This window comes from Chrysochloris asiatica, unplaced genomic scaffold, assembly GCF_000296735.1.
Source record: "Chrysochloris asiatica unplaced genomic scaffold, ChrAsi1.0 scaffold00214, whole genome shotgun sequence".
Classification (NCBI taxonomy): domain Eukaryota; kingdom Metazoa; phylum Chordata; class Mammalia; order Afrosoricida; family Chrysochloridae; genus Chrysochloris; species Chrysochloris asiatica.
In genome coordinates, this window is record NW_006408732.1 from 3,831,762 (window position 1) to 3,857,293 (window position 25,532).

The window sequence follows — 25,532 nt, forward strand, 5'->3', positions numbered from 1 at the left end:
AGGCCAGGATGGCCAAACTTTGTCTTACATACTTGGGGCATATTGTCAGGAGAGACCAGTCACTGGAGAAGGATATCATGTTTGGTAAGATAGAGGGTCAGAGAAAAAGAGGAAGACCCCCCAACGAGATGGATTGGTAAAGTGGTAGGATCAAGGCGCTCAAGCATGGCAACAATTGTGAGGTTGGCCCAGGACCAGGCAGTGTTTTGTTCTACTGTGCATAGGGTCGCTATGAGTCAGTACCAACTCGATGGCACTTAACAACAACAACAAAATATACTGGAAAATATTGGTGGATCAAGCTCACCCGCCATTCCTCGGAAACTCTATACAGGGACACTATGGGTCGGAACCAACTCAACAGCACATAACAACAACAACAATATATACTGGAAAAGACTGTAAATAAATGTTAAGTGATATAAATCATTTAACTTTAGTTTTCATTAATGTTTTTCTTTAAAGTTGAGTCAGTTAAGAAGAATAATATACAATAAAACCAAAACCAAACTCACTGCCATAGAATTGATTCCAACTCATAGCAACCCTATATAGGCTTTCCAAGACTGTAAATCTTTACAGGGCACAGACAGCCTCATCTTTCTCCCTTGGAACCCACTGGTGGGACTGAACCACCAACCTTGTGGTTAGCAGTCCAGTGCTTATCCTACAATGCCACCAGGGATCCTTTTCATTACTACACATGGCAGTCTTCATTAGTTACCCTAGCTTTTAAAACAAACTCACAAACACTAGGCAACTCTGCCCAAGAGTGCCTCTCTAAAACACCTCATTTGCCATACCAGTCTCTGCCAGTCCTTTCAATCCACCAATCAAAAATTCTCCTGAGCCCCTCTTGAGTGTAATTAATCATAGTAGACACAATGGTGGATAACACAATGGTTAAGTATGTGGATTCTGAAATGACAATCTCTAGGTTCAGTCTTCTGTCTATCACTTCCTGCTCTGTCATCTTGAGCAAGTTATTTAACCTTTCTGTGCTTCACTGTCTTCCTGTATAAAATGGGGATAACATTAGTACTTACCTTGGAGTATGACTGAATATAAAATGGCAACTTGCACTTAAAGTAATTATCACAGTGCTTGTCACATAGTAAGTCCTTAGAATACCTGTAGAGTAGATTCCAACTCTAAGTAACTCTACAGAACACAGTAGATCTGCCCCATAGGTTTCTAAGGCTATAATGTTTATGAAAGTAGACCATCACATCTTTCTCCTGCAGAGTGGCTCATGGGTTCAGACCACTGATCTTTCAGTTAGCAGCAGAGCACTTAACCACTGCACCACCAGAGCTTCTTTTAAGCCTTCAAAATGACTAATGAGCAGGATTTTGAAAATCAAAATAAAGTAGTAACTGCTACATGTTTGGAGTTCTGGTGTGGCGCTGTAGGGTAATGTGCCAGACTGCAAAGCCATTTGAACTGCAAGGTCAGTGGTTCAAGCTCACCAGCTGCTCCTCGGAAACCCTATACAGGGTCGCTATGGGTCAGAACCGACTCGATGGCACTTAACAACAACAAGCTACATGTTTAAAGGTTGTGTCTCTTTCCTTCCTTTCAGTGACAGGAAGATGTAGGGTGGGGCCAACCCACCTCATCCACACAGTAGACGTGGCTGGAAAACAGCACTGGCTCCCAACTCTCTGGCATTAAGTCCTCGTGTCTAGAGGAAGAGAGCAGGTATACTGAATCATATAGGGGCTCAACATGAGCTGATTTTATTCATTTCCTGCTGCTCTGATTGTAGCAGCTTATTCTAAAACAAAGCTTTGTTGCTTTTTTAGTCTGTGCATTTCTACTATCTTCACCAATTGTTAGGCCTGACTTCTTTCAGAAAGGACAATAAATGGAAAAATTTTGTGGAAGGGGACTTGAAATTTTTTGTATGATTTGGAAGAAAAATGTTAGCAGGTTTTCTAATCAGTCAATAAATGGCTCCACTCAAGTTCAAGGGGGAAATATTTGTCAAACCCAGCACCAGGGAAGAATTACTGGTTGGTCTTCAGTGTTTCTCTGCAGGCAAAAGTAGCAATCCTAAGCATTCTTGATCATCTGTCTGCATGCCCACAGAGAAAAGAAGGAACAGAGGGAGGGAGGGAGGGAAAGAAGGAAAAAATGCCGGCCAACCATAAGCTACATACAGGTTCATACCAATATACTGTTCCATACATTGTTCTTCAAACTACTGGTAAGCTCTGTGAGATGTTATGAAACAGAAGGTGGGGGAAGTTGTCCTCAGTTAAATGTTGAAGAAATGACAATCCAGTCTCTTTCATATTAGAGTTTCACCATGTACCTATATTTACTTAAGATTCTGAGAAACCCTAGACCTTTATTTAACCAGGCAGGTCCAAATTTACTGGGCAAGAGTTTTTGTTTATTTTGCATGGCACACCTATTAAACATTGTGTAGTACTTGAGTTCCATGGAATATAATATGAAAATGTTCAGAGTGATAGTTCTTTCCTGACATTTGTCTTCTTTTTACTTACATTCTGGCACAAATTTACAAAGTGAACCAGTAAAAAAAAAAAAAAAAAAATTAATTACAGCATAAAATAGTAATAAACTTTTAATCATCCAATACTCTAAGCACCCCAAGAAATCAACAGTCCTTGTCTTGTTCAGCTAAGCACTTAGCTGGCTACTAACCAAAAGGTTGGGAGTTCAAGTCCACACAGAGGCATTTTAGAAAAAAGGCCTAGCAATCCTCTACCAAAACATTCAGCCACTGAAATATCTATGGAGTACCATTCTACTGTGACACACATGGGGTTATCATGTGTTGACGGTGATACAACAGCAAGTGCTTAATAGAGCAAATCTTTTACATTTCCAGTCTTTCTCTGTACAATATTAGAATTACAGCAGTACCTCCTTCTCTGCATAATAACTCAAACATATTGCCGTACCATTTGGTATTTCACAAAGCTCAAGGCTGTGTTTTCCTCCTTATTCTCACTCTCTTCTGCCATAAACAGGAGAAGGTTTTAGCTGAGAAAGGGTAGACCACCCTAGGCTTTGGAAGTTTTTGATGATGTTGCTGAGATTTAGGTGAAATATATATATAGTTTTTTTAAATCTGAGAAGAAAAACACCTGGCTAGGCATAGCACTTTGCCATATCTGCTGTAATCTTATCCACTCCTGCCTTTCGTTTATCTCTGCTGAAAACCTTCAGCCCTGGCCTAAATGTCACAAACTACATATTTGCTTTGATAGAGTTGGAGGAACCAAACCCCACATATGACATCTCCATATGTGATAACACATTGTGGTTATTGGACCTGTTCCCAGGATGTGTTTACTCTTGTCTGTTTGACAGATTAGATGTGATTTTCTCTTTTAAACAGCTAAGTACAATGAAGAAGTCTCTGATGATGATCTTAGGTACAGCTCGGATAGAGAATAAATCCTGTGGGTAAACCCTATCACCCTACAAGAGAGAGGGAATCGAGAGGGTTCTTCTTCAAGGCTCACAATGTGCAAGGATTCCCAAGGACAGTGCGAAGACATTCCACAGGTGGTCCTACACAGAATGGGTTATCCTCTGCTCTGTCTGTCATCACATGGCTTCTTTTAACACCTGTGAAGTTCAGATAGCAGTTGTCTAAACATTCCCTGAAGTTAGCCAGGAACCTGACTGAGGCACCATTTTGATTAAGAAAAAATTCCAAGACTTTAATTTAGGTTCAGGGTCAAATGAAGATAGCAGGAAAGATTCTGATGGCTACAGTTCACTTACCACCTTCAGTTATCTATAAACTTTCTACCCAAATTCACACACATCTTCCTCACTGCCACTCAGATATGCTCCTGCCCCTTGGCAAGTAGTATTATCTATCCACAAAGCTCCCTCTTCCTTAGCCCCAGGTCTGAGAGATCACTAAGTTCTGTTGCTTCTGTTAGGTTGAACCATACGAAATTGCCATCATTAGATCGTTTTTTGCTTGCAAAACCGCAATTCCTTGTCGTTAATACTTTATAAATCATGCTCTCTTTTTCCCCCACTCTCCATGTCCCAGCTCTGGTAGCATAGTGGTTATGAATTGGGCTGCTAACCTCAAGGTCAGCAGTTCGAAACTACCAGTTGCTCCATGGGAGAAAGATGAGGCTTTCTGCTCCCATAAAGATTTAGAGCCTCGGTAAACCCTATACAGGGTCGCTATGAGTCATAATGTAACAACAACATGTCCCAGCAATTTTCTCCCCAGGTCCCAGCAAATTTCCCAAGAATCTTATCTGGATTCCTGTAACTAACTTCTAACCAGATTCGCTGTCTTCTAAGCAATCTTATAACAGAAATACAAGCATAACACACCCTTGCTGAGTAACCTTCAAAAATTCTCCATATCCTTGAAGATAAAGTATGTTCTACTTACTTGAGCATACAAAGTTCTTCATGGTCTAGTCCCTGCTTACTCCTGCTCCAGGTGCCACTACTCCATACTCAGGACTTGCATTATACTTGTTGGTACTGCAAAGAGCGTAGGTTTTGTCTGTTCTCTGGAATGACCTGCCTACCCAGTTCCTAAATCTCTCTAATTCTAATTTGCCTTTCAGAATCATCTCCGTTATGACATGACCCAGAAAGCCATCACAATATCTTCCACATTCCCTATTCTGTATGGGTTAAAACCCCTTCCCACAGGTTCATCTGGGAATATAGGACCACAGCAATATGAAAGTCAACATGCATCCCCATCCTTCACTAACTGTATAACTGTATTTCTTGAATGTAGGCACTACATTTTATTCACCTTTGCAACTTCAAAGTATAGTCCAGTGCCTAGCACAGACAGTGTATGCTTAATGAATGTCTGATGAATCAATAAATTAACGAATATATTGCAAAGCTACAAAGACAAGTGGAACGTGTTTGGAAAGGGCATCCATTTATTGGGAAAGTCAACTTAGGGGTCAGTGCACTTCTCTGAAAATTACTGGTCAAATTTTTCTGTAACAAATACTATTACACAACTGTTATCCAACAAAAGGGAGCTCTGGTAGCATAGTGGTTACGAATCGGGCTGCAAACCTTAAGTCCAGCAGTTCAAATTACCAACTTTTCCGTGGAAGAAAGATGAGGCTTTCTGCTCCCGTAAAGATTTACAGCCTCGGAAACCCTGTACAGGGTCGCTATGGGTTGGAACCGACTCCACGGCACATAACAACAACAACCCAACAAAAGGATTTCTGAGCACCAGAAAATGGTTACCTTATTTAAAACCATTATTTAATACACCTAATGCCCAGACCAGCCAAGCTTTGTCCCTGCCACTTGATGTTAATGGAGCCTGTTCTTCTAGGGCTGGAGACCTCCAGAGTCATCTAACCCAGCCCCATGATTCTCTATTCTAATGGTTCCTTATTAGCCTTAAAAAATTAATGCATCTTCTAATCACCTAATTTACTATCAAAGAGGGCTCTGGACATTGTAGAGAACAGAGCTCATTATATATTAATGTTTTCCAATCTCCTTATATAAACATTTATTTATAAAATATGTCCCTGCATAAAATTTTTAGGGTCCACATGCAGAATAGGTTGGAATTAGAAAAGTCATTCTGAACGATGTCATTCTGGTCCTCACCTCCAACTCTTCTCTCTGAATATGTGAGAGGACTTAAAAAAGAATATGGAAAAATTCCTTTGTTCCCATTTTCCCCATGAATTAATTTTATTTGACTTTAGAATTTTTTGACGCCCCCTCATTACCTCCCCTGTTCCAGTCTATTTTCCACCAAGGTTGTAGATTTTTAGCCTTTAAGTCAAATCATAATCCTTCCCAAAACTGTCATGACACTACTGACCACAAGATTCAATCCAAGGTTTGGGCCTCAAATCTTGGGTTCTCTATACTCTGGTTCAAACTGAAATTTTCCAATCATTTCATTTACATGCATTAATATAATCCATGTTTTTCCTCCAGGCAGACAACTCACTAGCCATAAAGAATCCACATGCTTTACTCTTCTGGACAAGTCTTGTGTTGGAACCATACCTGGGAAGGGTCCCCTGATCTCAATCTTTCTAACAGAATTTTAGCTAGATGCCTTCTACATCTTATTTTTGCTCCCTCCTCTGAACTCCACCTGCCACGGGTGATGTTGTCTATATATTGTTTTATACTATTTGTTAAGTTCACTGCGTCTTTGGTTTGTGGCCTTAAGTAGCTTAGAAGTTCTCGAGTTTTTCACAGTAGCAAATTAGTGCCTTGCTCTCAGTGGGTTCTCAATAAATATCCTCTAAGGAGTTCTGGTGTGTGTGGCGCTGTGGGTTAATGCGCTAGACTGCAAAGTTGGTTTGAACTACAATGTTGGTGGTTCAAACTCATCAGCTGCTCCATGGAAACCTTATACAGGGTCGCTATGGGTCAGAACTGACTTTATGGCACTTAACAACAACAAATGTACTTTAACCACAGCAAGAACCTATTAGTTCTCACAGTAACTCCCTATTCATAGTCTAAAGTAGAATCAATAGCTGAACTCAAATCCTAACAAAAGTCCCTGTTATCCCTACTTTCCCCTTCAGTTGGCACTAATACCTCCTATCTGCCCACTTCCCAAGTTGTCCTGACTACAACTGGCAGTTATGGGAATAGGCTAACACCCGACAGTATTGGGACTTCTAATGAATTTTAAGCTCAAACTCCTTGAGCTTCTACTTTCCCTTGTCCCTGAAATGACTGCAGTCTTTACATGAGCGCTTTGGTCTGTTCTGAATCCCAGCATTACTAGGCTACTACTTTGCTCCTGATTGTTCAGTCTTCCGAAGGGATAGACCGGTTGTCCCATCTCTGTCTTTGACAAAGGTCAAGTGCCAAAATGAAAGGACTAATCAGAACATGGTGCCATCATCACCAGCTAGTCTAAGAGCACAGCCATTGACTTGCTCTGTCCCCATCCATCACACTGGCTAACTAAGGTATCAGTACCAGCCCAAGGGAATGTTCTTGCTGGAAGCTGTCAATTAGACAACTGGTTGCATCCTCTCCCTGTCAGGAACAAACCGTATGGTCAGATCAATCCCTACAGCCATGTGTTCTACCAGATCCCAGTTTTCCTACCTCGTACACTTTCCCCTCAGCTGTGAAAACAGCTGCCACAGGCAAATTTCTCCTAAAATTTAGGGAAGTGGGCCAAGAAATATCTAATAACATAGTACAGTTTCCATCAAGTTGATTCCAACTCACAGTGACCTCGTGTATGTCAGAGTAAGACTATGCTCCCAGGATTTTCAAAGGCTGAATTTATAAGAGTAGATTACAACAGGCTTTCTTCCAAGGTGCCTCTGGGTGAACTCAAACTTTCAGCTTTTTGATTAGCAGCCAAGCACATTAACCAGTTGTATTACAATGTTGTTAAGTGCCATATAGTCATCTAGTTGGTTCCAATTCACAGCGACCCTGTTGGCAACTGGTGGGTTTGAATCGCCAACCTTGCCATTAGTAGTACAGTGCTTATCTTACTGGGCCACATTAGGACCCCGGCATCACCATAGAATATAATGATTTATATAATAATGCACTAATTTATAAATTCCTTTCTCCAAACTAATTTCTTTGGGGGGCAGGGTTACTCTCCTATTCATCTTTTTTCTCGTATTCTGAGCATCTGACCATTAGCAGGCACTCGAGATTGTTTGCTGTATGAATTGATGGATGACCACACATAGTACAGGACTCCTTCATCATGATTCAGATTCCAGACTGCTTTCATAATTTATTTCTTTTTGAGATCTGAGTTATCAGATAAGGAAAAAAAAAAAACAAAAAACCATCTCCTGAGGCAACTGATCTGTTTTTAGGCGAATCTCCCCCAATTTTTTAAAAAATGTTTTATTGTGAAATATGTGATAGCTTACATGGGAGAACATTAGCTTTATATTCATCCTATCATATATCGTTTCATTGCCATGGTTACAATCCCCTCCATGCATCATCAACCAACCAAAGGGTATATACCCTGCAAGCCTGTCCTCCGGTCGTCAGTACATAGCCCCTCTCACTCTCTGGGTCTAGAATCCCCAGCCACACCATCTCTCCATGTTATCATCTCTGCCTACATCTCTGTTTCTCTGGGTAGGGTCCCACACTCCACTCTATTTCCTTGATGGTCCCAGGGACCTCTGCTCCTGGACTGCAAAGTCAACCACTCCCCTCCTTTTGCTACAAAATGTCCACTTTTACATTTCCAACCCTCATAGTCAGTTCTGATAGCAATCATTCACCATTGTGCCACATGAGTGCCATCCCCATCACCTTTTATCAGCCCCGCCCAGACATAATCTACCTCAATTTTTGTGCCTGGACTAACAATTAAGTTTCTCTATAGCAAAAGTCAGGAGATGACATGGACAAGGAGACTGCCTTTGGAGTTACTGCTTTTAAAATGTTTTGCTATCTTGAAGATGAACGATGCCAAATGCATATTACGTATAATATCACTTCAACCTTTATTAGTATGAGGTTCTACAGTTTGTTTTGTTTTCAAGAATCTGGAGAGTTACTAGAAGATTCCATTTGCTAAACGGCTGCTAGAAAGCAGTGAGGTAGGTTCCCAGATATAAGAGACAAATGTCTCTTGATAAAGAACTCCTCCAAGTACACGAGCCTGGTATGAAGAACTACCTACCAGTGATTTCTGAGGACTATGAAGGAGGCATTACTCACCAGCACAGTATCCCACAAGGTTGAGGAACTGCTCCTCCTTGCAGTTGGTCCTGCAGTTTCCACTCAGTAGCGTGACGTGAGGGTGGCAAGAGGTGCAATCAGATTCCAATGGGCCATGGCATTGTCTGCAGGTTGGGTGGCACTCTAGGTAGAAAAATAAGAACAGTATTGGAATTAGCAGCTCAGCATGTGAATTTGTAAATGTATTTATTGTCTTTACTAAGTACATTAAGAGCAGACTTCTATTCATCTTCTCCTGAGCAAGCCTTTGCATGTCCTTGCTGTTGTTGTTGTTAAGTGCCTTTGTGTGGGTTCCAACTCATAGTTGTGCCAAGGAGCAGCTGGTGAGTTTGAACCTCCAACCTTGCAGTTAGCAGTCCAGTACTTATTGTACAGCGCCACACCAGAACTCCTGAATGCCTTTGGTGGTGGTGGTGGTTGTGTTCTGTTGAGTCAGTTCAAACTCAGAGAGACCCTATGTAGGGATTCCAATGCTGTAAGTCTTTATAGGAGCAGAAAGCCTCATTTTTCTCCCAGGGAGCAGCTGGTAGATTTGAACTACTGATCTGGTTGTTAACAGCCTAAGTCATAAACCAATACGCTACCAGATCTCCTCCTGCAGCGACCCTGTATAGTGTTTCTGAGGAGATGCTGGTGAGCTTGAATAGCTGACTTGGTAGTTCAAACCGACCTTGCAGTCCAGCGCATTAGCCCACAGTGCCACACCGGGACTCCTCTGCATGCCCTTAGACTAACCTAAACCAACACCACCACCAACACCCCGCAAAAAATTAATAAAATCTGTTGCTGTTGACTGATAGCAACACCATATGCTACAGAGTAGAAGTGCTCCACAGGGTGCTCTTGGCTGTAATCTTTATGGGAGTAGTTCCACATGCCTTTCTCCCATGGATCCACTAGTTGGTTCAAGCAGCCAATCTTCAGGTTAGTTGTTGTTGTGAAGTGCCGTCGAATCGATTTCAACCCATAGCGACCCTGTATAGGGTTTCCAAGGAGCAGATGGTGAGCTTGAACCTCCAACCTTGCAGTTCAAATGGCTTTGCAGTCTGGTGCATGAACCCACAGTGCCACACCAGGTTGGTAGTTGACTGCGAATTATCATGTCACCAGGCTCCAAGAGGTAACATTTATGGTGTCATTGAGAATACAAGGAGGCTGTAAAAAGCTCATGGGAAGATGGAATTAAAAGACAATGGAATTGTTCACAAGCATTTTGAAGTCTCACCATCTGTCCAAGGGTAGAACATGGAATCTAGAACTGGAAAAACTCAAGTAATCAGCCACATATTCCAGAGAGGTGAGCATGACCATCCCCCCTATCCATGCTGTATAAGAAAGTTCAATCCAAAGTCACAAAGCAGAAAAGTGTGCTGTAAGATTCCTCATCCCTCCCCTGTGATCCCATGACTCAAGGAGAGAGAAGGACAGGAAGCAGAAGGAGAGATTTTGCTTTGCAGACCAGGAGGGAATCACATACAGAATACAGTAACAACACAGTAACAGTAGAGTTAGATGACAACCACACTCTCCATTCAGGTCACAACCTAATGCTTGTTTTAACCATACTTAATTAAAATTTGAAGAACAGAAAAAGTTCTCTTTATCAAGGGCTGGGTTTGAAGTTCAATTTCTTAAGTAAAATTATGTAAAAGTTACATTTTCCCCATAAAAACATATCAAAGGAGTCCTGGTGTGGCATTGTAGTAACAGCACTGGACTGCTCACCCAGAGTTGGTGGTTCAAACCCACCAGTTGCTCCTTGGAAACCTATACAGGGTTACTATCAGTAAGAATTGACTCATCAGCACTTAACAACAACAACTACATTTAAAAAACACAAGTGAGTCACTTTAAGGTGTAGGCAATAAAGAAAAGAATGGCAAGGGATAAAAGCAGGTTGCAGCTGCAGCTGCATTTGCGCTGCCAAGACAGGCAGCAGGGGTGAGAGCATAGAAGGAGATTGAAAGATTTCTCTGCCAAAGACGAGGAGGTCTAAGTGTTTCTGCTTCCAAGAGGACAGGAGGTGAGGGAATGGAGCTCAGTTGTGTTTGCTAGAACTGATGACAAAGAATTCCCTTCTGGCACATAGCTGGTGGAAAGAAAGGCACAAATTTCCAGGAAAGTCAACTCTGCCTCTCACTTCTTCTGGCATGAGGCCAATAGAAGATAAGGAGTTTCAAGAAAAAAAAAAAAAAAAAAGCAAGCAAGTAAGAAAATGAACTGCTGATTAGACATATAGCATTAATGATCACCCCAATCTACATTCCTGAGTCTCTTTGAAAGTGCCTGTTCCAAAGATACTAGCATTCTCGGAATAATCTCTACCACCCAGTTTTCCTCCCTGCTGGAATGTTTCCAGAGACGGGGTTGCCTATTAGTGGTACCATACACCTGGCTGGCTTCAAGTGTACACAGGGGTGAACAGAGAAGGGTTAGAGCTATTTATACTCTACTCCTCCAAACAATTTCCCAATGAGGCTAAAGCACCTAATGATAAAAACAGCTTTCAAAGACAACCTTAATGGCAAAGAAACTGAAAAGATTCCCCACAGAACTTGATAGAGTGTAAACCAGCCCACCAGAGACATACAGAGATTTAAAAAATGCATGGGAAAAGTAAGAAAATTTCAGCAAAAGAATAATTCAGATCTTCATTCCACTAAATTTGTGTCCAGACTAAATTTTCTCTTTGGAGGAAAAAACGAGAGGAACATAACAATATTAACTTATTTTACATTACATATATTTCTTGCCATGTCCTCCATGCAAGACAAATTTATGACAAGTTTTTCCTATAAGCTGGTCTCAGCAGTCTATTTTTAGAAATAAAGTAATAATCTTAATAAAATGTGTTGAGTGCTTTTCTTTTCCCTCTGTGGACACAAGAAAACAACACACAGTGCTACAATAAGATGCTTTAATTTTAGTATTTTGTCAAATCAAATAAAATCCTATACTAATATCAACTCATAATTTCAAACTCTCTGTCACTGAAATATAAAGATGATCTTAAACACATGGGTGGAACAAAGGTTTCAGGACCTCAGTCCGCTGATAGGACACAACTCACAATGAGAAGAAAGAGCTTCAAGCATCCATTAATAAGTAGAACATGAAACAAAGCCAGGAAAACAAGAAGTCATCAAAAATGAAATGGAGCACATCAAGATCAATATACTCAGACATTAATGAACTAAAATGGACAGGTACTGGCCATTATGAATCAGACACTGATATGGCTTAGAGTCCTTTGCCAAACTGCAAAGCTATTTGAACTGCAAGGTCGAAAGTTCAAGCTTACCAGCTGCTCCTCGGAAACCCTATTGTTAAGTGCCGTCGAGTCTGTTCCAACCCATAGCAACCCTGTGTAGGGTTTCCAAGGAGCAGCTGGTGAGTTTGAACTGCTGACCTTGCAGTTCAAACAACTTTGCAGTCTGACACATTAACCCACAGCGCCACACCAGGACTGCCGGAAACCCTATACAAAGTCACTATTGGTTGGAACTGACTCGACAGCACTTAACAACAACAACAATGGTTTACTTTGTTGGGAAAGGCAAACTGAAGACAAATGGTGTTGCATTCATCATCAAAAAGAACATTTCAAGATCTATATTGAAGTACAATGCTGTATGTGATAGGAGCATATCCAGACACCTACAAGGATGACAAGTTAAGCCACTGTTATTCAAATTTACACACCAACCACTAAAACCAACAGAGAAGAAACTGGAAGAATTCTACCAACTTCTTCAGTCTGAAATTGATTAAACATGTGATCTAGATGCATTGATAATTACTGGTGATTGGAATGTTAACACTGGAAACAAAGAGGGCGTATCATAGTCAGAAACCATAGCCTTGGTAATAGAAATGATGCTGGAGTTCACGTGATGGGATTTTCAAGATCAGTCAATGTTTTTTCATTCATCAAGCTAGAAGTTTTTTGATCCAAGATGTTGTAGTTATTGAGTGCCATCGAGTTGGTTTTGACTCATAGGGACCTGGCATAGGGTTTCCGAGGAGTGGCTGGTGAATTTGAACAACCGACCTTGCAGTTTAAACCAAACTTACAGTCCAGTGCATTATCCCACAGCCCCACACCAGAACTCCAAAATTAAGGATTCCAAACCATGTGAGATCCCAACTTCAATAGCTATCATAGCAATGGTAAGTCTACAGTCTTTTTCTACCAGTTTCTGAATTTCATTTAATTGTTTCATTTGCCAGGGTTGATAATACTGCCTCTCTTGGCTCATCTTTGAGGTCTTTTCAACCTTCCTTAAAATCTTGATTCATCTTATTTCATGTGGGACAGCATTCCTGCAAACTTGCTGTAGAATTTCAATGATTTGGAAAGATGTTCACTTGAATTTTGTTAAAAATTGTTTTAACCTAACCTTGAAATTGTTTTCTTCCATTGTTGTTGTTGTTGTTAGGTGCCATCGAGTCAGTACCGACTCATAGTGACCTTATGCGCAGCAGAACGAAACACTGCTCGATCCTGGCCCAATCTCACTACTGTTGCCATGCTTGAGTCCATCAATGCTGCCACTTGGCCAATCCATCTCGTTGGAGATCTTCCTGTTTTTCTCTGACCCTCCACCTTGCCAAACATGATATCCTTCTCCAACAACTGGTCCCTCCTGACAATATGTCCAAAGTATGAGAGATGAAGTTTGACCATCTTGGCCTCTAAGGAGCACTCTGGCTGCACTTCTTCCAAAATGGATCTATTGGTTCTTTTGGCAGCCCATGGCATTTTCAATATTCTCCAGCACCATAACTCAAAAGCATCAATTCTTCTACAGTCTTCCTTATTCACTGTCCAGCTTTCGCATGCATATGAGATGACTGAAAATACCATGGCTTGGGTCAGGTGCACCTTAGTCCTCAAGCTGACATCTTTGCTCTTCAACACTTGAAAAAGGTCTTGTGCAGCAGATTTGCCTAATGCAATACGTTGTTTGATTTCTTGACTGCTGCTTCCACGAATGTTGACAGTTGATCCAAGAAGAATGAAGTCCTTGACAACTTGAATCTTTTCTCCATTGATAAGAATGTTGTTTATTGGTTCAGTGGTAAGGATTTTTGTTTTCATTACATTGAGATGTTTTCTACCATAGCACGGGAGAAAGATGAGGCTTTCTGCTCCTGTAAAGATTTACAGCTTCGGAAACCCTGTACAGGGTTGCTATGAGTCGGTTCTGACTCCATGGCACATAACCACCACCACCACCATCAGTGATACTAAAGGAGTCCTGGTGTGGTGCTGTGAGTTAATACACCACACCACAAAGCCATTTGAACTGCAAGGCTGGTGGTTCAAGCTCACCAGCTGCTCTTTGGAAACCCTATACAGGGTCGCTATGGGTCAGAAATGACTCTACAACACTTAACAACAACAACAATGATACTAAGTGTCTTACTGTCGTTGTTGTTATTAAGTATTGTCGAGTACTAAGACAGTAAGACACCTGACAATAATACTAAGACAAGTGTTTTATTGTCTTAGTTTTGTCTAAAGACATCCATTGATTACAAAGACATGTTAAAACACATTTTGTTTGTAATAGCTCCATGTATATATGAACTCCAGTAGCAATACTTCTGACTTATCCTCATTTATATACATGCAAATATGTCCATATAAATGTATATTTGTGTATATACGTATGGTGGTGGTGATGTTCCATGGAGTTGGTTCCAACTCATATCAACACTGCATAGGGTTTTTGAGTCTGTAAATCTTTACAGGAGCAGAAAGTATCATCTTTCTCCCATGGAATAGCTGGTAATTTCAAACTGCTGACCTTAAGGTTAGCAGCCCGACTCGTAACCACTACACTACCAGAGCTCTTTGTATATATGCATATGTATATGTTGTTGTTGGGGGCCATCAAGTCAGTTCCAACCCACAGAAACCCTGTATAGGGTTTCCAAGGAGTGACTGGTGAGCTTGAACCACCAAACTTTGCAGTTCAAACTGACCTTGCAGTCAAGTGCATTACCACAGCGCCATACCAGGACTCTCTCTCTCTCTCTCTCTCTCCATACATACATATGTTGTTGTTGCTGTTGTTAAGTGCCGTCGAGTCGGTTCCGACCCATAGCGACCCTGTACAGGGTTTCCGAGGCTGTAAATCTTTATGGGAGCAGAACGCCTCATCTTTCTCCCGCGGAGCAGCTGGTAATTTTCCATGACATGGGAAATTGATTATGACTTAATGTTTTGGAAAACAAATCAAAGCATAAATTCTTACACTTTAAAAATAACCATAACACAGTCCTGAAACAAAGGACCCTAGGGCCATCAAGGGAGAAGAGCACAAGTGGAATGCAGGACCCTATCCAGAGAAGCAGTGACACCAGAGATGGAGGCAGAGATGGGGTCATGAAGACAGGAAGCAGAGGACTTTAGAATCATGGAAAGAGAGAGACTGAGAGCCGGCAGCCAGGAGGCAGGCTTGCAGAATGTGCCCTTCAGTGGTTTAAATTATATATGCCTGAGTGCTTTTATAAAAAGAGCTAAAATGAATAGAGAAAATACTGTTAACTGATGGTACATGGAGGGGATTATAATCATTGTAATGAAACAAAGTATATGATTTTTTGAATGTAAAACTGATGAACTGCCCTATAAATTTTCACTCAATTCACAATAAAAACTAAAAAAAAAAACACAAAAAACTAAAGATAAATAATCACAGCAACAGTTATGATGATCTGAGTTTGGAACACAAAGGTCATTATTTACTCCATTAGGGGAGTTATCTATTCAGATCATGATTTGCCAAGCAAACGATAACCCAGTTCAATGATTTCAAAATCAAGCATCTTATCACAAAATATTATCATCTGAAGGGTAAGGCGATTCTAATGTTTCACTTTATTCATGCTTCCTTATTGAAGACATGGAATTTACTTGTTCTTTTTACGCTATACTTTTATTCTTGCAAGCTTAAGACAAGAATTGACAGCCCCACCTTAACCTCGTATAAGTTTCTAATGACAGTATCGATCAGAACTGTGAAGACAAAACATGGAGAAAGACCATGTATATCGGCAATGTTGTTGCTGTTATGTGCCATCGAATCAGTTCCAACTCATAGCAACCCTATACAGGGTTTCTAAGGAATGACTTTGTGAGCTGAGGTTCAACCTGACTTAGCAGTCCAGCGTATTAACCCACAGCATCACACCAGGACTCCAATATACCTGACATATTACACACTCACCTGTACAACTACCTTCCTTGGTAAAGTATCCATCTGGACACTGGGAGAGGCACTGGCCATCCAAGAGCACATGGGAAGGCTGGCAAGTTGTACAGTTATGCAGAGTTTTCCCTGCACACCCCAAACAGGATTCGTGACAGGCTGGAAGAAAGACAAAACAGAAGAGACGATCAGGAATGCTGCCACCCAACAAGCGCAATACTTCTGTCACTTCAGCATTTCTGGGTTAGAATAAGTTCTTCACATTTACTTGGTCCTCCTAAGAAGAGGGCACACATCTCTCATACTTCTTTCTAAATGCAATCTCCTGCAAAGTGAGTATTTGTACAACACAGCTTAAATATGGTGGAAATGCCATAAAACAGATATAACTGTTTGAAGACCCATGTATTTCTTGTTCCCCAGTTGTCCCTTCTCAGAGAATGTCAAATAAAGATCCGGTAGCCATAACAATGTTTCCCTCCCAAAGGACAGCTCCTTGATTGTTACAGGGAGGTCACAAGATGCTAAAATTAAAGAGGAAAAGCACTGGACTCTACAAAGATTTATATGATGCCTATTCTGTGATGAATCTTGGGTATACACAGATGAAAAGAACTAGTCAACATTTTAAGTCATTCAAACGAGTTGCGAGCACAGACACATATGCAATGGACAGGAATACAGTGAATAGCCAACAGAGTGTAACACTGAGAACAGCAGTGTCTCAGAGCAGTTCTACATGACCTTGACTCAATCCTAGTGTTTCTCAAGGCTCCTTCCTCCTCATTTATAAAGTGAAGACATAAAGAGTACATACTCCATGCTGTGTTGTGGACACTAATTGGGCTGATGCATGTAAAGTTTTCACAGTGATGCTGGACACCAGAGTAAGTGCTTAATAAAGCTTAGCTATCATTATTCATACTAAATTCAATGTTAGATGTACCCATCAGGTATAAGAATCTCTGCTTACTTATATCATACCTTCCAGGATAAAAGGGGTATTTTTGTTATTTTCTGAAAATGGTCAGCCATTGACCTCCAATCATTCATTCATAAAATTTTAATTGAGCTTCAAATTGGAACAGGTACTGGGGATACGATAGTGAACAAAAACCAAACATAAAAACAAAAACAGTTCTTAACCACACTGATGAGCCCATGAATTTCAGGTCAACTTCTGTCCATCAGACTTCAGGGACACATCTCTTGAGACTCCTCTTGACCCACTTCTACTTCCTCTATTAAAAGCTCAGAAGCCTAAAGGTCGGCAAGCTTGGAAGAATTGGATGTGATTTTATACATTAAAGTCTTCATTTCATTTAATCCCTGCTTAAGAATGTAACATACAACCTATAATGCATGTGGAGCTGGTGTTCAGCTAGGATGTGCTTGCTGATCCAGCAGTCCTGGTTGGTAAAATATTAAGATTACTTCCACAGAAGTTGGTCTATGGCTGCTACCCTAAGCTCTCTAGTGTTTCTCTGCTACCTTGGCTGCACGTACTCCTCACCCCTGCTCCACCCATGAGCCGTCTGTAAAGCATTAATACCTACCAGGAGGACTTTACACTCTACTGCTGACTTAAGGCCCATACCTACTTTCATTGGACAATGTCTTTTCTTTACTAGTTGACAAACATCCCTATGAAATAAGAAATCAATGCATATCATTATGGACTTGAAAACTGGAGAATAATGAATCAGTTTATTATGGGCATATGTTGTTGTTGTTAAGTGCTGTTGTGTCGGTTCTGACCCATAGCGCCCCTGTATAGGGTTTCCAAGGAGCGACTGGTGAGCTTGAACTACCAACCCTGTGGTTCAAACAACTTTGCAGTCCCACACATTATCCCACTGTTTCACACCAGGATTCCAATTATGAATATACAATTTATTTCATTCTGTTTGGGAGTGAGGTGGCTCTGTAGGATAAACGCTGGACTGCTGACTACAAAGTCAAGGGTTTGAGCCCACCAGCTGCTCCATGGGATAAAGATTAGATTTTCTGCTCCCACAAAGATTTATAGCCTCAGAAACCCTATACAGAACCATCACAAGTCAGAATCAACTCGACAACATTTAACATTTGGTCACAAATTCAATGTGACATCAAGCATCAATAGAATAAAGGTTATTACTGCATTATATAAGACAAAAAGGACACATAAATTGGATGGTTGGTGGATCAAAAATTCTGGAAGATAATCCTATGGCTGAAGATTTAACTGCTCTACCTTTCACTTAGCCACCCACCAGATTTAGAAATAAGCCCCATTGAGAATCACCATGGCTGACTCAGAACTAACTGCCTTTAATGGAAATGTTTTAAGAATCAAATTGATACTGAGCTTGCTAGTTATCCTGTGACACAGAGGGAAGGGATGTACTGGATGGTCATCTTCTCAGAGTATCTTCTTTTAATGATCTGTTTCTATAAATGCAGGATTTTACATCTATATCTCTTTTTTGAAAAAATCTCATGAAACTTCAATTCTGTGCTGTTTTCAAAAGTGCCTACACTGTTTCAGTGACTTTTACGAGCTTGGTCCTTCTGTGGAAGTTGATACAGAAGTTCTGGTCTGAAGTCTATGTTCCTTCAAGGAAGACTAACTCCATCACAGGGCATAGGTGGATGAAATTTGAAAGAAGTTCTATGAATAATTCCTCCACATAATACTACATTTTTAGAGTGGCTTTCTAGTTGATGGCTAAGTACATTTCTGAAAAAGCTTAACTGAGCTGCTTGAGTATGAAAAGTGTTAGCACTAAAAGTGTCCTTAGATGGTTGTAAAGTCCAGCTAACCGGACTCCAGTAAAAACCGTACCTAAAGCACTTACAACATAGCAATTTTTGTTCATTCTACTCTGTTTAAATCTCAGAAAACGAATACTACTACACATACTTCCCTTTTTGAAAAAACTAAGGTGAAATTCACCTAACAAAAAAATCAACCATTTGAATGTAGACCATTCAATAGCATTTAGTACATTCACCTACTTATTACTTCAAAGGGAAACTCCATCCCCATGTAGAAGCTACTCTTCTTTCTCCCCTCTTTCCAGTCCCTGGTAACCATAATTTCAACACCTGAACACGAACAACCTGAACATCAATCTGCATTTTGTCTTTGTGGATTTACCTATTGTGGATATTTCGTATAAGTGGAATCACATAAAATATGACCTTTTGTGTCTGGCTTTTTTCACTTTCGTATGTTTTCAAGGTTTAATCATGCTCTGGCTTGTATCCGAATTTTATTTTTTTCTATGAAAGCATAATATTCTATTGTATATACACACAAGGAGCACTGGTGGCACAGTGGGTAAAGGACCTGAATGTTAAACTGAAAGGTCTATGGTTCAAATTCACCAGCTGCACCATGGGAGAAAGATGTGGCAGTGTGCTTCCATAAAGATTTACAGCCTTAGAGGCCCAATGGGGCAGGTCTACGGTGCCCTGCAAGGTCACTACGATTCAGAACCAACTTAACAACAGTGGGTGGGTATATATGTAATATATATACCATAATTCATTTATCAGTTCATCAATTGATAGGTGTTGGACCATTTCCACCTTTATGATATTATGAATGGTGGTGGTGGTGGTTATGTGCCGTAGAGTCGGTTCTGACTCATAGCAACCTTACACAGCACTTCTGAGGCTCTAAATCTCACGGAACAGCTGGTAGTTTTGAACTGCTGACCTTGTGGTTTCCAGCCCAATTCGTAACCACTACGCTACCTGAATTCTCCCTTTGTGTTTTAATGATACAAAGGAGTGGTACAACAAACCCATTTTAAATTCAGCTTCCTGGACTTTCATGTTAAAAATCATTTTTGAGGTAGGCTTTGCTGACATTTTAATGTAGATACCCAAATCTTCTAGACTACACAGTAAGACTACTATGGTAACCAGTAAAAACCAGTTGTAGTCAAGTTGATGAGACTCATTGAGATCCCATGTGTTTCCCACAGAATAGAACTGTGCTCCATAGGATTTTCAATGGAAGAATTTTCACCTGAACTTTCTTCAGAGGTGCCTCGTGAGGGTGAGCATGAACCTCTAACCTTTTGGTGAGCAATCTGGCATGGAAACCATTTGCATTCGGTGTGGTGCTGTAGGATAAGCATTAGACTGGTAACCACAAGGTTGGCAGTTAAAACCCACCCACCACTCTTAGAAACCCTGTGTTGGATTCCAATCAACAGCACACAACAGGGATGAAAAATGAAATGAGCAAAATCAGTGTTCTCATCTCTTTACACCCTCCTCCTTCCTCTGTTTTTTTTGTTTTTTTTTTTAAATAAACACGAGTTAACCCCCACCCCCCATCCTACTAGATTAGGAATTCTTCAAAAGTAGAAAGCATATCTTTTTCATCTCTGTGATTCTACCAGTACCTATCCTGTCCTGACATGTCAGTAAATGAATGATGTAAGGGTGTGTGGATGGATGAGTGGGAACACTGGCTCCACACTCCCCTAGTTAAACTTTCTCTGTCTTCCTCATAAAGGTTGGCACTTTCAATTCTTCCCTCCACCCTTCCTCATTTGACTCTTGAGCAAGTTATCTGTGGCTTTAATGACGACCTCCATGAAGGTGAGTCCCATATTTATGAGTACAGCTTTGGCCTTTATCCTGCATCTCAATGACAAATCAGTCTCTCTAAGGGATATCTATCACTACTTGGTGTTTTATAAATATCTCATACCACTCAATTCTACAATACCACTCATTGTCCATGCCCAAGCTCAGTCCATATGCCTTAAGTTATGACATCACAATATTTGTGTATAAAATTAAGCTCATTATTCAGCACTAAGCACATATCCTGCTTTTCCCAACCTGGTCTTTCCATTGTATTTGCTATCTCACTTGGTAGCCACACCATTCACCAAGTCATTACTCCTGAAAACCTTGGAGTCATCCTAGATTTTTACCTCTCCATCACCACCATGATCTAATTCCTCAGCAGTTTCTCTTGATTCCTGTCTCTGTCAATTCTATTTCAATTTCAATTTCTCCAGCTCCACTACCACTATCTTAGCCCACAGCTTCAACATTATGCATGACGTGGATTAGTGCAACTTCCGAACCAGTCCCAATGATTCCCGCCATTGACCCACTATGCAACCATCAGACAGATCTCTACAAAATGCCAAGTATTCTCCTACTAAAAACCTTCCAATGATTACCTAATATCAAAAGAACAAATTCTATACTCCTTACCAGTTGTCTAAAAATTGATTCTAATTTATGGTGACCCGAGGCATGTCAGAGGAAAACTATGTTTCACAGGATTTTCAACTACGCTGATCTTTCAGAAGTAGATTTCCAGGTCTTTCTTCGGAGCCACCAACCACTTAGTAACCAGGCTCTTTAACTGTTTGCATACCCAGGGACTCCTCTAAATGCCTTAGCATAGATCATAAAGCTCTTCACAATATGATCCATCCTCTACCTTTGCCTAATTTCCCATAACTCTTCTCTTTGTGCTTTCTACTTCAGGAAAAGTAAACACCCTGTTCCTCTCCATATACATCAAACCTTTGCACATTCTCTTTCCTCAGCTTAGAATGCCCTTTTCCACCATCTTTGCCTGGTGAACTCCCATTAATTCTTCAAAAGCCTGATCATGGGTGTTCCCTCTGCAAATTTTGTCACTACCCTCTTCCCAAAACAGTCAGCCTCTTTCCTTCTGCTGTTTCTGTGCCTTATGCCTGCTATCATTACAGTATGTGCCATGCTCTTCTTAATTACTTGCTCAGATGTCAGTCTTCCCTACTTAATCAGGCATTCCTGAAGGCATGGCCAATATCTTTTTCATCTTTCTATCCCCAAAGCCTGGCACACCCATGCTGTTAAAGCAAGGTGGAGAAAGTGAAAAAAAAAAAAAAAAAATTATTACCAGAAGGCACGTACATATAGCTTATGCCAGCACTCTAAGGACTACATTAAAGAGTATTGCTTAATATAGATTCCATATGTTTTATTCAGTTAATGCAAGGGAATCCCCAACTTCACAAATGGTACTATACTCTTAAGCTGTACAGGCTGATTCCTGCTCCCTTATTTTTTCCTTTAACTAAATTTTTTTGCCCTGAGGTCTTTGGTGAGTCTTGTTCTCGTTGTTGTTGTTAAGTACCATTGAGTTGGTTCCAACTCATAGCAACCCTGTATAAAGCACCACATCAGTTTTAACAATCACTAAATAGATCAAAATAACCACACTATACATTAGCTTTTCCCTAAATTATTAGTTTACCAAAATAATTGATGTTGCTTTTTAACAAATCGACACTAAAGCTGCATCTGTTTTATGCAATGTTTCCCCAAGTAGTAAGAACCAACCTGAAGAGGCAAAAGTATCTTCAAGACTGAAAATTAAATGGCTGGGAGAAATTTAGCTGCTAAAATTGCCCAAATATTAGCCAAACAAGGTTTCATGACGACTCGAAGTGAAATGAAAAGACAATTTATAGGGCCCAGAATTGTTATTCCACTGTAATCTTCCTTTTTTTTTTTTAACTTAGTGATTCTTCTGAGACAATAAATGAGAAGCTATATAAATAAAATTCATTATGTAGTGGAAAGAAAACCTGTAATTTCCTCCAGACTTTATCATCTTGAATCCTCCTGCTGACTCATGGGGAACTGAAAGAATCCTCCATTACGTCTGCCTCTGTATTGGGGCAATGACACGGTCACTCTAATCATCCTGATTGTTCGTATCAAGCCTGGTCACCACACCAAGTTGTTTAAATGGTGACTGAGCTGCATCATTAAATGAGACAGCCTAGCCTGAAGGAAACTGTTAGTGCTCTAGCATGGCGCAGAGAACAAGGGATCTGGGCTTGGAAATAAAGAATTCCTGAGCAACTATATCATGTGTTAGGTTCAGGTTCCTCATTGCTTAATTAGTCTTTAGTTGGTTTCTTCAAAGCCTTGCTTCATCATCTATAAAATGAAGGTGGTGGTGTTAAGTGCTATCAAGTCGGTTTTGACTAATAGTGACCATGTAAAGGGTTTCTGGGTAGTGGTCGGTGGTTTTGAACTGTAGGCCTTGTGGTTAGCAGTTCAGTACTTATCCTACAGTGCCAAACCAAGACCCAAAAGGAAGGATAAATGCATGTAAATTCACAGAAATTCCAAAAAAATTCTTAGTTGTAAAGAATATCTAAACTATAAAGTTATACAGTTTTATAATTATATAGATATGTGTACATTATATGTTGTTATTGTTAAGTGTCGTGGAATTGGTTCTGACTTACAGCAACCCCGTGTTTAGTGTTTCCAAGGCTTTAAATCTTCAAGGGAGCAGAAAGCCTCATCGTTCTCCCACTAGAGTGGCTGGTGGGCTAGAACTATGGACCTTGTGGTTTGCAGTCCAGTGCTTATTGTATAGAACCACCAGGCTTCCAAAAATTATGTAAAATGATTTATATATAGATATATGACCCAATGGAATGCAGAAATCATCAGACAATATCTTTGATATCCCATACGAGTAAAGTTTTACTAAAAGTAATACAGAAATGGATAACAAGCAAACATTGACAAAGAACTTTCAGAGGTTCAAGCCGGATTCAGAAGAAGCTGTGGAACAAGGGATATCATTACTAATGTCCAATGGATCTTGGCTGAAAGCAGAAAATATCAGAAAGATGTTTACCTGTGCTTTATTACTGTGCAAAGGCTTTTGATTGTGTGGATCATGACAACCTATGGACAACATTGCAAAATATGAATAATCCTGAACACTTAATTATGCTCATGAGGAATCTGCACATGGACCAAGAGGCAGTTGTTCGAACAGAACATGGGAACACTGAATAGTTTAAATTTAAGAAAGGTGTGTGACAGGGTTATATTCTTTCACCATACTTATTCAACCTGTATGCTGAGCAAATAATCCGAGAGTCTGAGTTATATGAAGAAAAACGTGGCATCAGGATTGGAGGAAGACTCATTGAAAGCCTGCAATATGCAGATGATACAACCTTGCTTGCTGAAAGTGAAGAAGACTTAGAGGACAGCCTTCAGTAATGAATTGCATCTTAATGTAAAGAAAACAAAAATCCTCACGGCAATAAACAACATTCTTATCAACAGAGAAAAGATTGAAGTTGTCGAGGACTTCATTCTTCTTGGATCAACTATTTACACTCATGAAAGCAGCAGTCAAGAAATCAAAGGACGTATTGCATTAGGCAAATCTTCCACACAAGACCTTTTTAAAGTGTTGAAGAGCAAGGATGTCAGCTTGAGGACTAAGGTGCGTCTGACCCAAGCCATGGTATTTTCAATAAACTTACATGCATGCGAAAGCTGGATAGTGAATAAGGAAGACTGTAGAAGAACTGGTGCTTTTGAGTTATGGTGTTGGAGAAGAATACTGAAAGTGCCATGGGCTGCCAAAATAACCTACAGATCTGTGTTGGATGAAGTGCAGCTAGAGTGCTCCTTGGAGGCCAAGATGGCCAAACTTCATCTCTCATACTTCAGACATATTGTCAGGAGACTCCAGGCATTGGAGAAGGATATGTTTGCTAGGGTTGAGTGTCAGAGAAAATGAGGAAAACCCTCAATGAGATGTATTGGCAAAGTGGCAGCATCAATGGGCTCAAGTGTTGCAACTATAGTGAGGCTGGCCCAGGATCGGGCAGTGATTTGTTCTGCTAGGCATAAGGTCCCCTATGAGTCAGTACTGACTCAATGGCATCTAACAACACAAATGTATACACTACTATAGAAAACTATGTTAAGAGATTAAAAGTGGTTACTTCAAATGGAAGGCTTTATAGGTGGTGTTGCCAGATATAAAATTTAGAACACCTAGTTAAATGTGAATTTCAGATAAACAATGATTTTGTGAATCTCAAGCAGTGGAGGGCATACTTAATATGAAAAAAAATTAGATTTTATGTGCTAAATATTTTTATTTGTGTTATCCTTTATTTTGGGTGCACAGTTGCTCATTAGGATAAGCAGTAGACTGATAACCACAAGGTCAGTGGTTCGAGTCCACCAATCATGGGAGAAAGATGAGACTTTTCTGCTCCTGAAAGGATTTACAGTCTCCAAAATGTTATACTGGGTTGCTATGATTTGGAACCCTTTGAACGGCACTTAACAAAAACAAAATCCTGTCTTTATACTGGCTACATATGGCAAACTTAGTAAGGTTTTCCCCAAAATGTATTTTATAAAATCTCTGTAATATGTATAATACATTCAATGCAGAGAAAATAAACATTGGGATTTTTTTTTTTTAAATGATTTTAGTTCACAAGAAGTGCTGAAACAAACAACAACTACAGAATGGCGTACGTGGCAGCATCACCCTGAACTCAATCAACAAATGGAAGAATCAAGAACAGAATAAAATGATAAGAACAGAGGATCTGGGAGGTCAGTCTATGATCAAAACAATTATAATGTCAAAGAAGGTAACACAGAGGAACAGAGATCCAAGTGGTGGGAAGGTCAGGTAGATTACAGGATAAAATAGACTGTCTTAAATGGAGGGTAGAACTAATGGAATATAAGGTAACCACAATGGGTTGGGGTGGGGGGTTTAGTTTGGGTGTT

At 40.3% G+C, this 25,532-nt stretch overlaps 1 protein-coding gene across 1 annotated transcript in view; it reads right to left on the reverse strand.

Annotated features, from left to right (window-relative positions):
• FRAS1 (Fraser syndrome 1) overlaps positions 1–25,532 on the reverse strand; it is a 797,189-nt gene that overhangs the window by 345,534 nt on the left and 426,123 nt on the right. The window contains exons 19-20 of the mRNA XM_006872899.1: positions 15,957–16,097; positions 8,698–8,841 (exon numbers count right to left, since the gene is read on the reverse strand). Coding sequence (XP_006872961.1) covers positions 8,698–8,841; positions 15,957–16,097 — 285 coding nt within the window. The remainder of the gene's footprint in view (positions 1–8,697; positions 8,842–15,956; positions 16,098–25,532) is intronic.